The sequence below is a fragment of the Mastigoproctus giganteus genome, chromosome 6 (genome assembly GCF_048544385.1).
Source record: "Mastigoproctus giganteus isolate SK-2022 chromosome 6, ASM4854438v1, whole genome shotgun sequence".
In the NCBI taxonomy this organism is placed as follows: domain Eukaryota; kingdom Metazoa; phylum Arthropoda; class Arachnida; order Uropygi; family Thelyphonidae; genus Mastigoproctus; species Mastigoproctus giganteus.
The window spans coordinates 176,470,610-176,493,744 of record NC_143580.1 but is presented as its reverse complement, the minus strand read 5'-3'; the positions used below and the strand labels follow the sequence as shown (position 1 = coordinate 176,493,744).

Here is a 23,135-nt window from a genome sequence, read left to right as displayed (position 1 = left end):
GAAAGCATACCTATCAACTCAATCCTCCCAACAGAGCACAACATCCAAGCTTACATCATAGAAATTGATATCTTCCCTAAACTGGAAATAAGGAAGTATGGGTTTCTAAATTAAACTTCATTTGGATGTTTGAAATGTCTGCATCCAGGGGGATGTTTTAAACAGGTGAGACAGCCTGTTTTCCACATTTTTGCATACACAAGCAGAAAGTGTGATAATATACATGAGGTTAAGTGACCATCCATCTCTACCTCTTCAACACTAGCTGACGATGGGATGTTTACCAAACTCATATTTCTGGTGTTTCTTCGAGCTCACAATGCCACAATTATTACCATCATCAACAGCAGCTGGAAATACAATAAGTGACCAATTTATTAGGTGCACCTCAATCACCCAAGGAATTGGTTGCTCTGTCCAAGACAATGTCTTGTCTGTACTTAGGCTATATCAAGAAAGCAGTCAGGCAGTATATAATGCACCGAGCTAGTGAATGGGCCAACAGCATGACCTAAGTAGCCGAGAACAGTGATAGCCCGATTTACTTTATTAATTACATTTTATTAATTAGCCTTTATTTTATTTAAATACAGATTTTAACATCAATAATTAATAAAATGACAATACATCTACTACAAAAGTAAAAATAGATTGTTCAATGAGTATCATTGTTAAAGTACCCTTGATTTATAAAAAAAAAAATAACTTGCTTTCAGAATGCAGTATAACAGATACAACTTAATATAAATGTTTATCACATTAAGTCAATTTTTGTTTTTAATGTTGAATCTGATGCATGGTCACCTAGCTTCGTGTGTGTGAAACAATTCTAGTATGCCACACTACTGTATATTGCAAGGGTCAAAAAAAAGTAATACTGAATTCTTCTGCTGTATCTTTAAAAAAATATTTTTTCTCTACCAAATTCAACCTGGTGAATTACTTCCATCAAAGTTCAAACAGGATTTAAAAAACACTGATAATAACAAAAGTTGTCTGGGACCTAGAAATAAATTGTTGTTAAAAGATTTGTTGTAGCAGGAATATACTGTACTGATACAAGCACTGTCACAAATATTGAACTTGATGACAGCAAGAACCTGCATAGGAACTAAGAACCATCCTTGTCAGTTTAGGGGTTTAAAAATGTTGATAATACATAGTTTATGTCATCAGTATTTCTAAACCATTAAACTGGCAAGTGCTGGAAACAGCTCAGTTAGGAGTACAAAGTAAACAACTTGTAAACAGAGCTAGTGTCAATATTAGAAAAATTTAGATCACCATGCAAAAATAGACCAGGCTTGCATTTTCAGTGAGAATAAACTAGAACATTTACTGAGGACTTTGAATCTGTGGAAAGATTTTTAAAAGGGCCAAGACAATTAAAATTTCAGATCAAACAGAAACCAGCACAGTTCAGAGTTTTAAGCTTAGCTACATATATTCTTTTAGTCTTTAGTAAAATATAGTAAAGAATTTACCTTGTTTATTGCAGAGCAAAGAGCTATTGGGCACTAATTATTAAAAAATAAAATTAAAAAAAAACCCAACACTGTGGCTTGAAAGTAAGGCAAACTTGGGTTATTTAAGCTGATGTTAGATAAGTTATTGATGCAAGTGAATGAAATGTAGTATGAAAGTACGTCTACAGTATGGTGCAATGGTACCGTAACTTCTAGGTATAGTATGCCACTTACGAAATATGTAAAATTATTTCATGCATATCTAAAAATAGATGTTTTGTGTACAAAATCTCCCTAAGAGCATCCTGTGCTCAATTCCATTGAGCATGCACAGGAATCTCAGGTCTGAGATAGGATATGGCCAGAAAACCATTTCAAGATGTTCACTGCATATACAATATAGACCTTATTGGTTCTTCAGATGTATTTTTAAAAGTGACAGAAAAAAGGAAAACAAAGTAAAACATTAAACTTTTGCTTACTGTGCAACAGGAAATAGAAATCATTCCATTCAAAGAGTAATGACATTTTAGAGAATGATTCAGCATCATATTCTATGAGACACCTAAAAATAAAATTTACAATTAAATATAAAAATACTTCAGGACCTTTGAAATAAAATAAAAAAAAAAATTAATATTAACAATCATTATTAAGTGATTACATGTTCAAAAATTCAGTTTAATTATATATTAAATAATGTGCTTACATTATAACTCACATTTAAACAATTATTTAATGGTGCCAACTGACTTTTCAGAAATAAATCTTGGTAGAATGGTACACGTATGCATTCTTTAACTTAAAAGTTAGTGCCACTTTGATGTCACTTATGAACTTTTTTTTTTTTTTTTTAGTTTTAGATATCTAAGTTCAAGAAATTTTAAAATCTAAAAAGGCTTGGTAGTAAACCAAATGAGTTTCCTGATTGAAAGTTCTTTGCCTTAATTGGAAGAGAAAGTATAGGGTGGTTTTAGTCCCTGAACCCATATAATTGCACATACCTGTGGTGCATAAAAAGTCACTCACACAGTAATGCCATTCACTTCCAGAGTAAGTCATGGTGATAATCCCATAGCAGAAACCCTTCTACCCTTGACTATCCAGATTATAAAGACATTTACTTACTTAAGCTTTACCATGAAGTGATAATTCCAACTCAATTCCTTTGAAGAAGTTTGATAGGAATGTGGACAATAATAACAAAATTTTTAATTAACTAAATGATAATTATTTGTACCAGCAAAGAGAATATTCTAGATTTCATCATTACTCACAAATCAGATGACATCATAGGGTTTCCAGTACAAGAAACAAACTGTTGGCAGGTAGTGATCATGTACAGTAGTTGTTTGTTGGAAGATAAAGAAAGATGCTGCAGTCATTAAAGGTAAAGACATAGCTTTTAATTTCAGAAAAGTGAACTATGACAGTTTATGGCATCTATTAATTAGGAGGGAAACAAATACATTAGAATTATGGAAAACAGATAAGGTTAGGGAGGCAAAGGTTGAGTGTGAGAAAGCACTGCTAAGAGCAAAGAACGGGAAAAAGGAGTCTTACATGTGTATGAATACAAATCAGATTGGACCCTTGTGTACCAGGTGTGGAAAAGCGTTAAATAACTTAGCTGGTGGTGCTAATGAATTGAATAGGTACAGTCAGTACTCGTATAGCAAGATAGTTGCGTTCCTAGAAACCCACGTGCAATGCAAAATCGTGCAATATAAACAACAGGCCCTATGGGAAAAATGAGGTTAGGTGCCAACCACCCAAGATTGAACACACATTTGTAACCAAAACATTACCAAACACAATAAATAGTCGTAATAAAATACTTATGTATTTTATTACGACTATTACGTAATAAAATATTGCTAATGCTTTTGCTTCTATCGTAAGCAAACTTGTTTTTTGTTTGATTTTCTATCCAAACAGATGACAGCCGTTCCATCTCTTCCAATTCTTTGTGTCTTAATCTAATGGATTTTAATTGCACTTTGAGTTGTTCCTGCTATGAAAGTTGTTTTTATTTTCTCTGCATTCTTTGTAATTCTCGGCGTTGCCTCATTTAGGTCTGTAGCACGTGCAATATCACATGGTCTTTCATTTCGCTCAAAGCGTTTCAACAATTTCATATTTTTTCTCTATTGACAGAGGCGGACTGGCCATAAGCCTTACGGGGACACCCCGGTGGGCCGGAGGCCAGTGTGATTTTGGCCATAAACCATAGTACTAGACCACTATAAATTTTCCTCGGCAAGAATTTTTGACCCAGTCCGTCTCTGTTTATCGATATTGCTTTTCTTTCTCTCTCTGAATCTGCAGTGTCTTCGCCAGGATGCTTCCTTTTCACACCTTTTAAGTATTTTACTCATTTTTAGGGAATAAAGCACAATTACAAAACGAGGAGACACACTTGATACACATAAACAAAGCTGCGCGCGTGTAGCAACTGAATAAACAACACCGTAAAGGCAGAGATTAACACCTCACATTTTACTAAAGCACATTTCTAGGGGTGACTACCATAAAACAATAAAAACAATTTCCAGTTGCCTTTCTGCTAATGGAATCTGTTATAAACTGGTAGTAACCTCGATCTAATTGCATTTGCGATTATACCGATAGCTGGAATTGTGTTGATTTTTACGTTATTATGGTGAACTGTGTCTCCCCTTCACTGATATAAAAAACATAAAATACATTTTCAGAATCTTCTCTTCATTCCTATCGTGTTGCGTTCGGTTGGGGTGATTCCGCGTTCGACTGCCATTTCTTGTAAACACAAAGGCGAATCGTGCATAAGCGAATTCGGTTCGTGTTATATAAGATATCGTTCTCCTATTTATAAATTGTGTATGATCGAATTCGTGTAGTGTAAACACATGTTTACGAGGACTGAGTGTACTTCATATCAGTCTTTACTGAGAAAAGATGCTTCATGCTGAGTAGAAGCTGTGTGAGTGACAGACATGAAATTAATGATTCTGAAATTACAGATGATCAAACCTTCGTGCCTAAAGGCAAGTAAGGCCTGGAGTTGATTGTACATACCCAGTAATTTTGAGGGAAGCAGCCAGAATGTGTATTGAAACAGTGAGGTTAATTATGATGGGATCATTGGACTAGGATGAGGTTCTTTGGATTGGAGAAGTGCCATCATGTCACCAATGGATAAAGGCTATTCTATGGGTGAAGGTGGTAACTATACACTAGTTAGTCTGACTTCAGTGGTACAAAATTTGGAAAAAATGATTATGAGTACAATCCAGGGAGATTTAGATAAAAATGAAGGATACATAACATCGTTTTGTTAAGGGAAAATCATGTTTAACTAACCTGGTAAGCTATTTTGATACAATTACTGATGAGCTGGATGTAGGGAACAATTTTGAAATAGTTCATTTGGATTTTTGCAGGCAATTGACTCAATCTCTCATGAGGTTATTGTATAAGATGAAATACATTAGGATTACTGTAAAGGGTCTAAGATAGACTGCAGAGTGGCTGCTGAGCAGAAGGTGATTAATGGGTATCTTCAGATTGGTGTTGTCCAAGAACTAATCCTTGGGACACTGTTGTCTGATTTTCATAAACACCAACATAAGGATGGAGGATGTGATGTTAATGATTATTAATGACTTCCAATGTAAAGATTGGGAGAATCATTAGTCTGTGCCGAGTAGCACTCCTTTAGGATTACTTTAACAGGCTTCAAGAATGGACAGAAAAGTAGCAGCTATGTTTTAATGAAGCAAAATGCAAGGTATTACATTTGGGAAATACCAAACCCAAAATAACTTGCACACTTTGTGGGGGTTGCATTAAAAACAGTAGAAGAAAGATCTGAGAGTTACAACTGAAGTTCTCTGAGCAGCATGAACAGGTGGCTAGGAAAGCCCATGGTGTCCTATTAAATATTTATCAAACAATATCCTGGAGAGGGGGGGGGGTCATAACCCCATTGTATAAGGCAATTGTAAGACACTGTCCAACTATGAAGACCTCATCTGAAAAAAAAGACAGAGCTTCTTGAAAGGGTCCACAGTCTGGCAGGAACTTAAAGAGGTACCTGATTGGGGTTTATAAAGCTCCGAGGGGTTAATAAAATGAATGAAGGCAGAATTTTCACTGTCATAAAGAATTCTCGAACTTTTTTTAATTCTCGAACTAGGAACATTAAATGGAAGAGGTTTAGACTAGATTGTAGTAAGTTTTCTACAATGCAGTCTAAACAAGAAATCTACCTTTTACTTTTTTTTTTTTGGCAGGTGCACCAAAAGCATGTGGCTTCTTTACAGCATATGGTTAGTATTAATAACTCTAAGGGTGTCTAGCTGCCAAAATCACCAGACCTCACCTATCCTTTCTGATTAGGTATCTTAAGCAGATGATTATAAACAATCCACACTCAACTAAAGGACACCACTGAGTTAACTGTCAACATTCACCAGAATATGCTTCTCCACATGGCCAAAAATATGTTAATCTTACATGTTTATCATAGAATGGTGAGCACTTCCAGCATCTCTTATTGCACCTTGTGACCTAACACAATATGTCTACATTTCTAACTATAATGTTGTTCTTGCAAGTTAAACCTGAGATATATATTTTTTTTTTTTTTTTTTTTTGATTTGGTAGTTGTTGGCGCATCGGCTTCTTATTGGCCATATTGCACCTCCCAAGGTTTTTGCAGTACTTTGATCCAAGCCCGAGGCGGGAATCGAACCCGCGACCTTTGGGTTGCCGGGCAGGTACTTTACCCACTCGGCTAGCCCGGTCGGCTCAGAGATATATATGCAGGTCTGTAGGTTCAGTGACTTTAAAAGCACCCTATATGTGAAAGTTTACGTGAGCTGGTTAATAAAAACAGTTGTGACTTTGGTCAAATTTCTACTACACTGGTGTCCAAAAGTTAGCTTATAATTACTTTTTTTTTTTTTTTTTTTAAATATAGCCACAAATTTTAATGTAAAATTGTAAAATTTATACATGATAAATCCAGATATGACTATGTTCCAGAACATGCAAATGACACAGACTGGCAATTGTTCACTATGAAATCACCCTCACTTCTAATCAACATAGTACAGAATGCATTTCATTAGGTTTACTTTGGCAGGTGATGGCAAAACAGTTACAGGTGCCAAGAATGGCAACTTCAATGTTATGGAACAACAACCTCAAGAGACAGAAGATGTATTAAAAGAAAATTCAAGATTGGCAAGAAATGACTTGCAGTTCGGGTGAATGTTGAAAAAGTTACGAGTTAGGGTTAAATTTGAAACGCATATGCACATACACAATAGGAGGGAGTACATGATGAAAGCCTTTTCAATCGATTCGGCCATGGAGAGACTGTCCAAAGTTCATGGGATAGAATTTTTTTTCTGTGTGGTCTGTGCTTGCTATCAGGAGAACCAGCTTCTACAAGGATGGGATCCTCTTAAATAGAAAGGGGGCAAGAATATTTGCTGATGCTATCGAGGCAGTGTTAGGTGAGTCAGAAAACTGTTAGCTTGGTGGAAACAGACTAATAGATAAACAATAGTCGCAAGCATAGGTGAAAGTGATTCTTGCACTGCTTCTACTGGAATGAGCAGCAGCCTGGAAAGCTAAGGAGCTGGAGATTTCAAGGGTTGGTGGGAGTAATAATGAAACAAGTAAATACATGGGCTGTGTTAGGGTAGCTAAGAGTAAGAACAGGTGCATGTATACTTGCATGTACACAGATGCTGGGAGTATAGTAAATAAATTCAATGAATTTGAAGCACTGGTCAAGACATTAAATGCAGATACTGTTGGGATATGAGACTGTGTCACGTGTATATATATGGAATGCAGAATTTGAATTTGGGGAGTACAATGTGTGCAGAAATGGCAGACAGGATAGGAAGGGAGGAGGGATTATGCTGTTAATTAGGAAACAAAATCTAAGTCAGTGCATCCAGTTGACATGGGTGGCTAGTGCAATGTTGAGTCAGTTTGGTATGACATAAGCACCGGGAAAGCAAAAATGAGGAGTGTGTTATAGGCCTAGCATGGGAGAAAAGATGTCAAGAAATTGACAGCTCATTAGAAGGAACACTGTGATCCAAAGCCTGGCGAAGCTTGAGAGCACTGAAAACAAATGAATCTTGATCGAATAAGAACTTTATAGATATGCCAACATGGGAAAATCATTATAATAACCTCCTATAACAAAATATATAATAACAAAAGACTATCACAGTATCAGAGCATAATTACCCCTCCACCAGTAGACAATATGGAGATAGAAATTACAAAACATCAAGTTCTTGACTGTGCAAAATTAATGAACAAAAAATCTCCAGGCCCTAGGAACATAGGGATGAACTAGTTAAATATAGACCACTATGTCTTTTCAATCTGATAGCACAGCTGATTAACAGATGTATACAGCTAAGGAAAACTCTAAATGAATGGAAAGTACGTCATATTTCATCAATATATAAAAAAAGAAAATAAGCTGGATCTGGGGAACTATAGAGGCTTAAGTGTTAATTCACTATGTCCAGACTATATTCTAAAGTTCTTCAGTTAATTACGAGAGGAGGTAAAGGATAAGATAAGGGAGGAAGAATAAAGTGGATTTAGGTCAGGTTGCTCTTGTGTGGACAATCTGTTCTACAACAGCCAGTGGAGAAAAGAAAAGCAAATAATGATACCTTCTTTGCCTTCATCGATGTAGAAAAATCTTATGACTCCATTCCAAGAAAGGAATTATGGAAAGCCCTTCAAAATATGTCAGTTGATCCAAAGCTTGTGGAACTGATTAGGGAATTGTAAAAAGTTAGGAATACTTTATCTAACCCAATCTATCCAAAAAAGGGTTGAGACAAGGATGTAGCCTATCACCATTATTGTTTAATGTTTTCTTGGAATGTGCTTTAAAAGAAGCTGTTATGTAATGGGAGTACCGATTAATGACAGATATACTTGGAGTCTAAATTTTGCCAATGATCAGGTTATCGTTGCACAAGAAGCTTATGATTTAGAATACATGTTGAGAAAATTGCATCTTACATATGACCAATGGGGCCCAATATCAATTTTACAAATACAGAATACCTAAGCACAGCAGAACATCCTGATGGATTGAAAGTTAGTCTATACATGTTGACTTTTTCAAATATCTTGGATGTAGATTAACTAAGGAAGGATTGGGGAAAGAAGAAGTTTACACAAGAATTCATCAAAGTAGGAAGATTCTTTGTGCCCTAAACTCTATATGGTGGGACAACAATATCACCCATAGAACTGAAAAACATCGGACAGTCTTTAGGGGAATCAGTACTTTGCTACGGATGTGAAGTGTGGACACTGAAAGAGGGTGACAAAAAGAAGCTTAGGGCCCTAGAGATGGACTGCCTACATAAGAGTGCTACGGTTTCTAGGCTAGAGAGGATAACAAATGAGGAAATAAGAAGACATATGCACGCAGATGAAGATATTATAGAACAAATAGAAAATAGGTGGTTGAGATGGTTTGGACATCTGCTACGCATGAATGAAGTGAGATGGCCTAAAATTATATGAGTGGATACCACAAGGAAAGAAAAGGCAAGGATGCCCTAGAAAAACATGGAAGGAAGATACACTATCAATCATGAGAAAGAAAAATTTGAAAGCTGAAGATGCCCACATCTGGCGACTTTGGAAAATGGGAACGACAAGGCGGCAATCTGCAGTATTAAGTCAAACATGGATAGAGTACAATGAATAATTGAATAGAGAAATAGAATGAGCCAGTAAATTGGAATGTCTTATGATGTGGGATTTTAAATCTCTAGATATTGACTAGAACTTGTGGGTTGGTCACTCACAGACTAGCAAGACTTTTGCAGATTGTGGATTTACTGAATGACTGTTTTCTACAGCAACACATTCGAGGGGCAACCAGATGGAGTGATACTCTTGATCTGATTATCAGCAGTGATTATTCATGCATTAAGAATCTGCAGATAAAGGAACCACTAAGTGGCAGTGATCACAGTGACTGCTGTGGGATTTACTTAAAGATGTAACTACCATCAGTGATAAAGGGAAGAATTTTTACTTTTGTAAAAATCTATGGTGGTATCGGACAGTTTTTAAATTCTATATAGTGATATGGACAGTTTTTAAATTCTATATAGCAAGTCCAACTGATGAATGTTACCACAGCAAATTATAAATGGAAAGCATTCAAGAAATTAATCTTGGAAGCTACTAGACTTTTCATATCAACTAAGAAATACTTTAAGGTTTAGACCTAAATGGATGTCAGATGAACTAATGAGACTCGTGGCAAAGGGGAAAATGCATGGGGTGCATAGATATAATCAGGTTACAAAGACTGGTAGATATAAGCTAGTCTGTAATCAAGTTGCAAAGGTGGTTAGGCAAGCAAAGGAAAAAAAAAAAAAAAGTAAAAAATTCTTTACTTATGTAAACTCTAGAAGTAAGGGGTTGAATCAGATTGGCCCCCTTGATAACGATAGTTCAAATGTTGATCCTGCTAAGGTAGTCTAAAAAACTGAATGAGTATTTTGCATACATACACATGAGGAATTCTGTAGGGAAGTGGAGGCCAGAAGTTTATCACACTAACAGTGAGCTAACTGAGATCAAAGTGGAGTGAAGTTAAACATAAGGCACCTGGGGTGGATGGGATCTATCCAGTTATATTAAGGGAGGCAAAAAAGGTCCCCATGAACTGGGGATGTGCAAATGTATCCCCAATTCACAAAGGGGGATGAAAGGGTGACACGAGTAATCACAGACCTGTTAGTTTAACTTCCGCTCTGGGGAAAATAATGGAGTCACTGATTAAAGAAGCAATGCAGGATCATCTAGACAAGACTAGAGTTATGGTTCAGGCACAATATGGGTTTTTTAAGGGGGAAATATTGTCTGACAGATTTGATTGGATACTATGATGTGGTCACAAAGAAACTGGATGCAAAATGTTTTTGATATATACAGGTAACCCTTTGATAATATGGTAGTTACGTTACTATAAAATCTCATATACCCCCTAAAACTGAGGGGGATTCCAAAAGCTAACAAAAATACAACATATTTTTTATAACTATTGGAAATGTAATTTTTATTAAAAATAGTAATAACCAAACAAATGTCTTAAACTGTGATACATATTTTTCAGATGCTGTACATTTGTTTAATTTTCTTCCTCTTCGCTGCTAAACACAATCAAACAAGAACATTTTCTGTTGCAGAATATCTTCAGCTGCTGAACTTACTTCTGCAGTATCTAGATTTTGTGTATCTTCTGCTCTCTTTAAAAAAAAAAAAGAGTAATGCGGGTTTGTTTGCTTTTGCTTGATAGATCTTTATAAATTTCATTGTATGGCACTAAGAATTTTTGAAGCTCCCTTTTGAACTTTGTGCTCCTTTCAGTTGAAGGATCTGCATTCAAAAATAAGATTAATTTTTCGGCTAAATTTATGTCTCCCCATATGCTTTTTAGCATAAAATTTCGAACTTCAGAATTTATCTGTAAAGAGATAGCCTCTGAATTGATTTAGTTTACCTCCGATGCCAAATGTGCTTCACCAGCCTTTCTCTACAGTACTTCCTGAACGATAGCCAGTTCTACTATCACACACCTATTTTTTGCCAATTCGACCATATTTCCTGAATGAACTGACTCTGGCCATACATTTTTCCAAAATGCATTTAATGTTGACAGTTTTACTTCTTTAAGCAATAAAGCTATGATTCTGATACAGTCCACAATTTAAAAATGTTTCCATGCCTCCATCACTTCAATAGATTCAGAATCAATTTTTTTCCAAAATCCATTGTAACAACTTTCTGATGTAACGAGTTTTAAAGGTAGATATAATGCCTTGATCTACCTTTAAAACTCATGTAGTTTTCTCTTTTTTTGAAATAAATGTGTTGGGCATTTTTTCCCACCAAAGACCTGTCTCATTGGCATTGAAAACTTGATGTGGTGTGTATCTGTGCTCTTCGATAATTTTTTGAATTTTCTCTGCATACTTCTTTGCAGCTTCATTATCAGCCCATGCACCTTCCCCTTGAATTCTTATGTTACGTAATGAGAAGCAGTTTTTAAATCACTCAAACAAACCTTTACTTGCAACAAACTCAGTGTTAACAAAAGATTCTCCATTTTCTTTTAAATGGTTATAAATTTTTAGTGCTTATTGTTTAATTAAGTTGTCTAATTGGGATCCATTTTTTTACTGCTATTTTCAATCCAAATACCAAGTGCTTTTTCCATTTTCTCAATTATTGGCACTTGGGGGCGAGCTGACATATTTGCGGAAAATGAAAGATCCTGCAGCAACTGCAGTTTTAATTTTCTGTTCATTTTTCTTTACGATCCAGATTGTTTCTTCATTTAAAATTTTTGCAACAAAAGATAGATACCTTCCCCTTTTTTAAGAGACTGTTCAAAAATTTGTATTTTTGATTCTAGAGAAATAGTGTTCCCTTTGAGTGGTGTTTTTTTTCCTTTCCTTAGGGATAATTTAGGGGCAAATTTAATTCACAACAAATTATTGCAATACAATTCTTAAGAACAAAGTTTAGTAATACATATCTGGAAAAATTTATAAACGATCAAATAACCTTAAAACAACACCTTTAAAATCTTCAAAGCATACCAGACTGCACGCTGCGAAGTTCCAATATTTTTATTATTTTTTTTTTTTTATGGTCTTAAACAAGCACAAGTTCAATAGCACAAAACCTAACATGGGGATTTCCCAATAATTTTTTTGCTTAACAACTAGCAAGTCAACAGTGGGGATTCACAAAAAAGAATGGAAATGTTGAAAAATTACATCCAACATAATAGCAGGGTTCCCCCAATTCTCTAACCACGTTATACAAGTACCGTGCTGTGCAAGGATTGCCGCAATTTATCAACGTGTTAGTGCAAAACTGTGTTGTAGAAGTACAGTGTTATACGGGGGGGGGGGGGTTTGCCTGTACTTGGATTTCAGAAAAGCTTTTGATACTGCTGCACATAAAAGACTGCTATACAAACTGGAGCAGTATGGCATTAAGGGCAAGTTGTTGCTATGGATAGAGGAATGGTTGAGTGGCAAAAAAAGAGTGATAATCAATGGACACTGCTTTTCATGGACTAACATTATTAGTGGAGCCCCCAAGGGTTTGGCATTGGGCCCCTTTGTTGTTTTCTATATTTATCAATATGGATGAATGTATAAAGCTTAATGGCCATGTTTGCAGATGATACAAAAGTTGGTAGGTTTGTTAATGACACTAATGACAGAATGCGGCTGCACCTAAAAAAGTTCGAGAGACTGAGAAGTGGCAACAAGTTTAACACTGACAAATGCAAAATACTGCTTAAACAACAACTGCTGTTTAAAAGTTTTAAGACACAAGGGCATCAAAGGCCAAGAAGTGTCTTTCCAGGTTTTTTTTTTTTTTTTTTATATAAATCAATTTTGTTCAGATTTTTTTGTCAAATTGGATTTTCCGAAAATTAAACAGTTCATCTAGATTTGCAGAGTTGTCTAATATCTGTTGAAGGATAAGTGGATTCTGATTATTGCATAAACTCTGGAAGCAAAGGAATCTGGAATTTCTGAAGCATGGGCATACCAAAAGGATGCATTTTACTGTTAAGCTGAACTTGGCATTGAAAATAGAGAGGGGGATTTTTATTAGCTAGTAAATGATAATGTGTAAGATGGGTATGGCCAATTCTTAGTCTGAAAAGCATTACTACTTCTCTGCGACTTTTTCTGAAGCTCGAGTCCCATGTTTGTGGATTTGGTTTTTTATTTCCTGCAGTTTATTGTTCATTTGATTTCTCCATACCTGGGCCCATTCATCTTCACATGCTCTAATAATAATTGGTCTAAAATCAGAGTATGGCACTATCTTTGTATTGTTCAGCAGTTCAGAAGCTAATTTTGCTGCATTATCTGCTTTTTCATTGCCTTTTATTCCAGTGTCCTGAGATCTAGCAGAGAATTATTTTAGAGTGTTTTTTTGACAGAAGTTGATTAATAGGAGAGGATGATGAGAATGACGTTTACCCTGTACAGCTGTATAGCACTGAGCGAGTCAGAATATATTAGAACAGAAAGTAATGACTTGACATATTTCACTTAATGCAAGTTGGATGGCTTATAATTCTGCAGAAAGTATGCTGTAGTCAAGTGGAAGAGATTTTGAAACCATACGAAGAGAATACAGCTGCTGCACCTACATGCGAGTGTGACTTAGAGCCATCCATATAGATTAAGAGCTTCCAGTGTGTTCCACCAAAGTATGGTTGGCATGTTGGATACTAGAGGATATGGTGGTGGTAGTAGTAGTGGCATGTGATGCAAGAAAGCAAGTGTATGAGCTTATGCAGCATCAACAAAAAAAAAAAAAAAAAAAATTTACAAAACAATCCCCTCTAAATATTTGTCCAGTTCCTCCTTAAATTTTAATTAACCTATCAACTTCCACAACGACAGATGGAAGTTTTGTTCCAGCAATTAACCACAATCTGCCTCTGTCCTTCCTCAATTTCAATTTATGCTCCCTTAGGTTCGTAATCTGAACAAGTGGAAGAATCCCATCAGAATTCAGCGTGCTCAACCTATTCAAGGCCTTATACACCTCGATCAGATCACCTCGCAGGTGCCTAGTCTCCAGCTGCTGCAATTTGCAGAACTTAAGCCTCTCCTGATAAGAGGATCCCTTCATTCCCCTCGCCAATCTTGTTGCCCTTCTCTGTATATGCTCAAGCAAATCTAGATCCTTCCTAAACTCCAGACCTGCAAACAGTACTCAAGGCGTGGCCCGACCATTGTCTTATACAGAGGGACAATCACCTCCTTTTCCCTGCTAGCAAAATTCCTGTATATCATTGACAACACCCCATGACCTGCCTTGGCAGCCTGTCTGCATTGCTCAGAAAACTTCATATCTGACTGCACAATTATTTCCAGGTCTTTTTCATTTTCTACCACCTTAAGTGTAGTACATTTCTCTGGGGTTACTTCTACCCATATGCAGTACTTGGCATTTTTCAATGTTAAACTTCAGTTGCCACTTCTCAGCCCATCTGCCCAAATTTTCTAGATCCTATTGCAGTAACACACTGCCATTACTGTCATTAACAACCCTGCCAACCTTTGTATCAAACTTCAATACTAAGCCTGATATACCTTCATCAATATCATTGATAAATATACAAAAATGGTGTTTTTGGACCACTGAGCGAAGTATAGATCAATGTCCACATCATGTCTCTCCCATGGAGGTAAATGCATATTTGAAATTACCTCAATTTTGTTGAGATCAATTTCCCATTTCTGTATTATTTCTTGGAGGTGTATCCCAGCAAGCCTGGGTTCATTAGGCTTGGATTCTTTGCCAAAGAGGTTAGTTTAGTATACCAACAAGGATAAGATGGAAAGCTTCTTATTTTGGCAGCATATTGGCAAAGTAGGCTTTATCTTCTAATATACAGAGGGTTTGTGTGCTTCCACATACAAGCTCTGAACTGGTGAGGTTCTGTAGGCACCTAGTGCAGATCGAAGAGCATTGTGTTGGATGGTGTTCAGGGATCATAAGATACTGTTTTTAGCTGAATCATATACTATAGCTCCCTAATCTAATCGTGACAGGATTAGAGCACGATATAAATTCAGCAGTGACTGCCTGTCAGCACCCTAAGATGTTGAGGATACTGCACGAAGGATGTTTAACTTCTGGAGGCACATAGTTCGTAGATAGGTTACATGTTTATGAAAATTTAATTTGGTATCAAAAAACAAACCCAATAGTCTTATGGAGTCTGTCATTGGTATTTCTCTGCCTTTCAGTTTTAATACAGGTTCTGGATGAAGCAATCACAATTTACCGAAGTGTATTGCTGCTATTTTTCCCCTCAGTTAATTGATAGCCATTGCATTTTGTCAGAGTTTCAATTTTATTCATTGTTAATTGTAGTTGTCTTTCAATGGTAGCCATGCTCAATGATTGACAGGAGATAGCAAGATCGTCTGCATACATAAATTTCCACCACAGCTGGGATGTCTCGAGTAATGTCACTGGTACGCAATGCAAGTAGCGTGGCACTGAAGATTGATCCTTGAGGTACTCCTTGCGTGTAAATTGTGGCCAGCTCACTCTGAAATTGCACTTCAAAGGTCCTGAGATGGAGAAAATTCTGTATGAATCGAGGCAGGTTACCTCTCAGTCCAAGATTGTTTAAGTCTTGCAGCAGGATTCCATATCTCCAGGTTGTATTGAATGCTTTGGTAATATTGAAAGTTATCATTACCAGGTGTTGTTTTTTAACAAAAGCATTTACAGTTCAAGCTTCAATTTTGATGTGGACATCAGTTGTAGACCTGTTACGGCAGAAGCCAAATTGGTGTCTTGTTATAGCATTTTGATCTTCAGTTATCCAGGTAAGTCTCCTGTGAACCATCTTTTCTAGTATTTTTCCTAAACAGCTGGTCAAAGATATAGGGTGATAATTGTTGGGAGAAGAAGCATCTTTCCCACATTTTGCTATGGCTACCCCTATTGAATGATGCCACATATTAGGGTAAACATTCTCTTCAAATATTCTGTTGTAAAATTTTAAGAGCAAATTGAGTTGGAGTTGAGATGGTGAAGCATTATACAGTAAGTGCTATCTCGTCCAGCAGAACTATTTCGAGAATTCTGGAGAGCTTCATTAAATTCAGTAATGGTGAATGGAAGGTTATAGGAAAAAGATTGGTTCGTATTGAAGTAAATTTTATATTTTTTTTTGGATGTTTTTGTGCATCTAAATGAGTCTTCATAAGACTCAGAGGATGAAGTAGCAGCAAACGTTTCAGCTAATGCCTCTGCATTAGCAGTCGGAGAAGAAATATTCCTTCCTTTTGAAGACAGGATTGGGGCAAAAGTTTGTTGATACTTTCCACTGAGGATTCGGATCTTTCTCCAGGTTATTCTGGGGTCAATGTTTCTGCAGATGGTAGAAGTGAATCGAATCCACGCATCCTGTTTTGCTTTCCTACGAATTTTGGCGTGCTTCAGCTTTAAGTTGTTTATAGTTTATAAGGTTCTCCATTGCAGAATTTCAGCAAAAGATATTCCAAGCTTTGTTTTGTTTTGTTTTTGCAAGGAAGCAATCCCTTGTCCATCATCCATTACATCTTTGTTTGGTAATATTTGATTTCGGTATTGCACTGGCAGCAGCTCCAAGTAGTTCTACTATATGCCTAGTGGCATTATTAATAGATGCAGTAAGGATCAAATGACTATCAAAATGGATTGTATTAGAAAATTGTTCCCAGTTTGCTCGGTGAAAATTCCATGAAATTTGTTGGTTGGAGGCATAGTTTGTATCCGTCTATATTTTGCAAATTATAGGAAAGTGATCATTGTTGTGAAGGTCAGTTAATACCATCCGATCAAGGCTAGGATAAATGGACGAGGAATATATGGACAGGTCCATTTGAGCAGAGCTTGATCCTGTAGGCAGGTGGATATAAGTATGTACACCAGTATTCAGTAATGTTAAGTGACGGTTCTCAAGTAGTTTCGATCATCCTCCCTCTACGATCTATGTTCGGGGAACCCCACAAAGGATGATGTGCATTTAGATCACCTAGAACGGGGCAGTTCATTTAGTAAATTGTCAAGTTCTGTAGTGGAACATGAAAAGTTTGGTGGAATATAAAATTGAGACAAGAGAGAGAAATGCCACAACAATATGAATGGCTACTGCTTCTAGATTGGCGCATAGCTGGATAGGTTTGGACAGTACATTGCTGGAGATTTGGAACATCTGTCACGTCTGTATAGTGTATATCGTGAGAAGCATGGAGTATAATTTGATGATAAATCTGTTTCCTGTAGACAAATTACAGGATCGTGCTGGTGCATTCAATATTTTAATTCATCGAGATCGCTTCTTAGACCTCTACAATTCCATTGAATGTTTCTGCATTACTTGGGTTTAGGTTAGAAAGGTTTATCTGATCGTTTTGTTTTACCTCGATCCTGTTTATATTTTGGAAAAGCTGGACGAGTAATATCCATCTCGTCATCAATATAGCAGTTGGTTTATTCTGTGTAAGGTGTACCTCTTTCTCCTTTGTTAACGTTCCTGACTTGGCGGCATCTTGCTGTGGCTTGGATGGTTTTGTATTAGAAATTTGAATTTAGGACAAATTCAAATTGAAGAAAGGTTTGCAGAACAACTGTGTGGAAATTTCCTTTAGTCAGCAAGTGGTTGATTGATGGAAAAAACTTCCATCTGTTGTTGTCGAAGTTGATAGCATAAATAAAGCCAAGGGAGAACTGGACAAATTTTTGGAGCAAATGGATAGGTGAAATGGGAAATTTTTTATTTTTTCTCTCCTTGACTGATGCTGTATAAGCTTGCTATCTTGCATCATATGCCACTACTAATGCTAAATTGCAATATCCTAGGATCACCACTGTTTTGTCCTAATATTGAGATGGCAGCTTTCAGCAGCCACAGAACAACAATTTTCAGCCATATACAGAAAGCTATAGAAGAGCAATTAGATTAGTTAGGGGTTAAATGTATGTATATTCTAAAGGGTTTTTTTTTTTTTTTTACCAAGAACACTCGAGTCATGAAAATTGTATCTAGAAACTATTGAACAAACTAATTGGGCAATTTTTTTTTTTTTTTTTTTAAGGAGCAATGCAAGGAATCATGGCAACATGCTTCCTTTCATTGCCATGCCATTTTAATACTAATAAAAATATCTAAATCTTACCTTCCAAAGTGACTAAGGAACGATGCAATGTACTCTTTACGCCTTTCAAATCCTTGAACAATTTGGTCAACCTATGTAAATATTTAAAATTTTGTCAATAAAATATTCACACTCAGGTTGTTGTAGTAGCAAATATCTGTTTGTATTTATAGCTAGGACTTGAACTAAGAAGTTAATAATTTTCATTAATAAGTGAGCTCATTAATCAATAAGAATAACTCTACTATTTAATAAGTGTTAGCCAATCAGAAATGTTTTAACATGAGGATGTAACAAACTACTTGAAGTACAAATAAATGAACAGGCTAATGCTGTGTGTGTGTGTGTGTGTGTGTGTGTGTGTGTGTGTGTGTGTGTGTGTGTATGTGAAGATAATTTGCTCCTAGTGCTTCAGAGTCCAACAGGAGACCTACAAGTCACTCATTTTTACACTCTCATTAGCTCCCTCCCAATAATCTACTATCACTTTAAATCTTGAGCCAGGAAATCCTAGGGCAGTGATGGTAAATCAGTGAGTCAGGTGAAGCAGGGTTGTCAACAACAAGCATGGAAAAGATTCATCAGAATATTTATATATCAGAGAAAAATTGTAGTTATGCACAGTATCATACTATTTCAATTATGTGTGCTAAAGAACCCAAATATGATTTTATCCTGCAGTTTCATAAAACTTTCTAATAGTAAGTAGGCAGCTTTACTGAACACCCTTTTTATATTTTCATTATATTCTAGAGGGAAAATTGTATGATAGTTCTGAAAAATACAGTAATGCAACTTATTACAGCATATTTTAAATTTCAGATAACAAAGAGATTTTTTTTTTTAAAATTTATATAAAAACTATATTCCAATCTATTTAGTGTAAAAATAATTCATATTTTTATACTTTTACACTAAATTTTTAAAATAACAGTGTTACTCCTGTCTGGGTTCTTGTAAATCATTTGTCCACATATTGATTTTTTGATTTATATTTATCACAGAAGATGGTCAAACTGCTTAACTGGGTGTCAGTGGGCACTCTGAGATTTGGCTTACAGTTGTTACTGCACACTGTATCCCATGGATGCTTTGTAAAAGATGGCTTAGGGAACTCATATTTAACATTACTGAAATTTATGAAATATAATATGGGTTGTTTGATTGAATACCATTTCTTATAGTTTTAATTATATTCTACAGGAAAAACTATATGATTGTAAAGCTTTAAGAAACGCAGTTTCTTAAAGCTTTACAATCATATAGTTTTTAAATCATATATATTTAAAATCATATATATTTAAATGCAACATTTAAATGCAGTAATGCTAAGCTAAACAAAATATTGAAATTGTGGTAGAAAATTTTTAAAATTAAAGTTGTTTTCCCAAAGGGAGTTCTATTGGAAACCTTTCTCACTTTAAGTTTGTACTGATGGCAGTAACAAGTTAAACCAGTGGTCTCCAAACTTTTTTGGTCATGCACCCTTATTTTACTTAAAAAGACTAGCATGCGCCCCAGAATAAAAAATTAAATATACAAGTTTAACATATTTCTTTTTATTTATAAATCATTTACATGGAAGACATTATATCTAAAATCACAAATAATTTTAAAAGATCACAAATTAAAAAAAAATACAAAACAAAATTAGATTGAAGTTCAAAAGTACAAAATGCATGATCGATGGCACGATCAAATAAAGCCACATATATTCAAGTATTAAAAAAACATTTATTTTAACATGCTATGACCATTGAGTTAAACAATGTAAATGTCACGTATTATACACGTAAACTTGCTCTTTCATGTTTTTGTTTTCCTTTATGTAGTTTCTCACCCAAGTTCCTTGTTTTTTTTTTTTTTTTGTTTTTTTCCATAACACACTGCATATCAATTTCTGGAACTCAATTCTGGATAATTTCAGCTTCTGTAAGCCAGAATCAGACAAATGACAGGTGCAATCTCTTTCTCTAATTTTAAAAGCTATTTTCATGCTATCATCTATTATATAAACTGTCTACAATTAACTTGAAAACACAGGAAAATACGACAGCACTTGATTTTAAGAAAATTTATTCATAAATGGATATTACTTGAAACATATCTGAAACAACTTTCAAAAACATACACTAGAAAAGGCTAAAAACTTTCTGTACACAAGATCAGATGCATAATCTACATATAAAAATAAAAATAAAAAAAAAAAAAAAAATGTAAATGTGAATAAATTATTACTCTGTGAACGTTAAAATAACTACTCCCATGCCATAATGGTGGATAAGGAACTGTTCTAGTGCAATAAAGCCACTTCCGGCAATATATTCACTACATGCTAATAGTGTGTAAAGCATTTGTAAAATAACCATGGGAAAATGCACCAACTGTAATTGTTAGTACCAGAAAAGTACACCTTGCTAGAAATAGCACATCTAGTAGTTCCAGAGCTGTTGTTAAAGCAGAGATGCACTAACAAACTGAGAGCAAGACAACTTATCATCATAAATGACGACAACACAATTAACTCCAAATTGCTAACATAGCTATGTGGATTAGCTGAACTGCACAGTTCTGGGTGTCATCTTTCAGTGGGAAAATGCACTGTAGAATCCAAAAGTATGCAGATACAGTTTGCAAGATATTCAAATGGCCTACAAGACCATGCCATTCAGCATCTGTGAAGTATGATGACCATCCCCATGAAGTAGCTGTGAAGATTCCACCACCTCACATCTACAGGTGGTGGAATTGCAAGGGGTTCTTCATGGTGTTGGTTGTGTCTTTTAGGCACCTCAGTAATTATGGCCACATTGTTCCATTGTGTATTTTATACACGTAATATATTAATTTTATTTATTTATTTATTTATTTTTGGCTGGTGCAGCATAAGCCTTAGGCTTCCTTGCACCATATGGCTATTACTAATACATTTGTAGAGGTGTATTCATGGGCTGATTTGCATGTTTTGCAGGCTGAAAACCAGAATAACTCACTTAGGGAATCTTACTCTCTGCACCTGAGATCAGACAACAGCCCTGAATGAAGAGGCCTTTGGAAATTCTCCAGTCTATGACGGGACTCAAACCTAGATCTCTTCAAACATGTGAAAGCAACAAATCCACCATATTGTTGCAGAGGAGAAGGTTCTTTGCATACAGCATGGTTAACATATCTCCGGGTATGTTTCATAAATCTCAATGTGCATGCTGCAGTGCATGCAAGCCAATAGCTTTTTTTTTTTTTTTTGGTAGTTGTTGGTGCATCAGCTTCTGTGGCCATAATGCACCTCCCAAGGTTTTTGCAGTACTTTGATCCAAGCCCAAGGCGGGATTCGAACCCACGACCTTTGGGTTGCCAGGCAGGCACTTTACCCACCCGGCTAGCCCAGTCGGCGCAAGCCAATAGCAGTGCCAATAAAAACCCAAAACATTAGGTCATATTTCAATGGCCACTATCTATATACTGTCAAAGTTACCCCTATTTAAATGTATTGCTGATGTTATCATACCTTGTTCACTAGTAATGACCTGACCAATGGGACATAATCCATGAGGCATCCACCACTAGGAAAACTTGGTATTCTTAGTGCCGAACCTCCGCCAAGTGCTCTATCACAGGGAAGAAGAGAAAGCCATAACATTAATTTCAGAAAGTGCTAGGTACTATTAATAAAAATAACCAGGAATAACAACAGAGTAATATGGTAAATGAATAAAATAAATTATTTTGACTTTATTTCAGTGCATCAATCCAACTGGCACTGAATTTAGCTACAGCAACAGTTGGGCCATAAACAATGAGAAACCTACAACTATTTTTTTTCTACTGTTTTTAAATTTTAGTACAGGCAACCCCCGTATAACACAGTACTTCTACAACACGGTTTTGCTCTAACATGATTGATAAATTGCAGCAATCCTCACACAACATGGTACTTCTACAAGGTTTCGTTCTAACATGGTTTGAGGATTGCTGAAAATCTCGACAACATGGTATTTTTGAGCTTATGTGCTGGGAAAACCTGCTATTATGTTAGATGTAATTTTCAACGTTTCCATTCCTTTTTGTGACTCCCTGCTGTTGACTCGCTAGTTATTGCCTTTATGATATTTTTCCAAAGCACATTTCTGGAGGTCATTACCATAAAACAAAAACAATTTGCAGTTTCGGTTTATTGGTGTTTTCTTAGTGTAGTCAATTATAAACGGGTAGGAAACTATCTTCTTGCATTTGCTATAGTACTGATAGCTGGAATTGTGTGGGTTTTCACGTTATTATGATGAAATGCGTTTCCCCTTCCATAAAATATTTGATTATATAAAAAACAAATTTTCAGAAACTTTTTACTCCATATCTCACTTGTGTGTATCTTATTTGTTGCTACTTGTGCATGCACTGTTCTTTGTTATTAATTGCTTATCACATTTACTGTTTTAAATTTTACAAAAAAAAAAAAAAAGTCAGTGAATAGAAATATCAATTAGTATGTACATATTACAGTATGTATTAATTAAGCTATGTATGTAAGCATAAATTTATTTTTGTTTCGCTAACTGGAAAATATTCTTCTGATTTTTGCATATCATTTAAAGCAGGGATCCACTGTATTTTGTTGGGAGAACCCTGGGTTAATAGATTCTGTGCTATTGAACTTGTGCTTCCCATCCAAGTTTCTTGCAACGACTGACTAACTGGTTAAAATAAATTTATTAAAATAAATAAATGATATATACATAAGATAGATAAGATATTTTATCTCTGTTTTATCTTGTGTATATATCATTTATTTATTTTAACCAGTTAGTCAGTTGTCACAAGAAACTTGGATGATATGCAACCAGACGCACAAGGGCTGTTTTCTAATGAACCTGTGCTTGTTTGAGACCATAAAAAATAATTGACT

General features: G+C 35.6%; 1 protein-coding gene across 1 annotated transcript in view; it reads right to left on the bottom strand.

Annotated features, from left to right (window-relative positions):
* The window catches only part of LOC150084768 (BRISC and BRCA1-A complex member 2-like), a 95,633-nt gene that overhangs the window by 6,707 nt on the left and 65,791 nt on the right, over nt 1–23,135 (bottom strand). The window contains exons 7-9 of the mRNA XM_090375523.1: nt 21,741–21,840; nt 18,254–18,324; nt 1,949–2,031 (exon numbers count right to left, since the gene is read on the bottom strand). Of these exons, the coding sequence (XP_090231649.1) occupies nt 1,949–2,031; nt 18,254–18,324; nt 21,741–21,840 (254 nt within the window). The remainder of the gene's footprint in view (nt 1–1,948; nt 2,032–18,253; nt 18,325–21,740; nt 21,841–23,135) is intronic.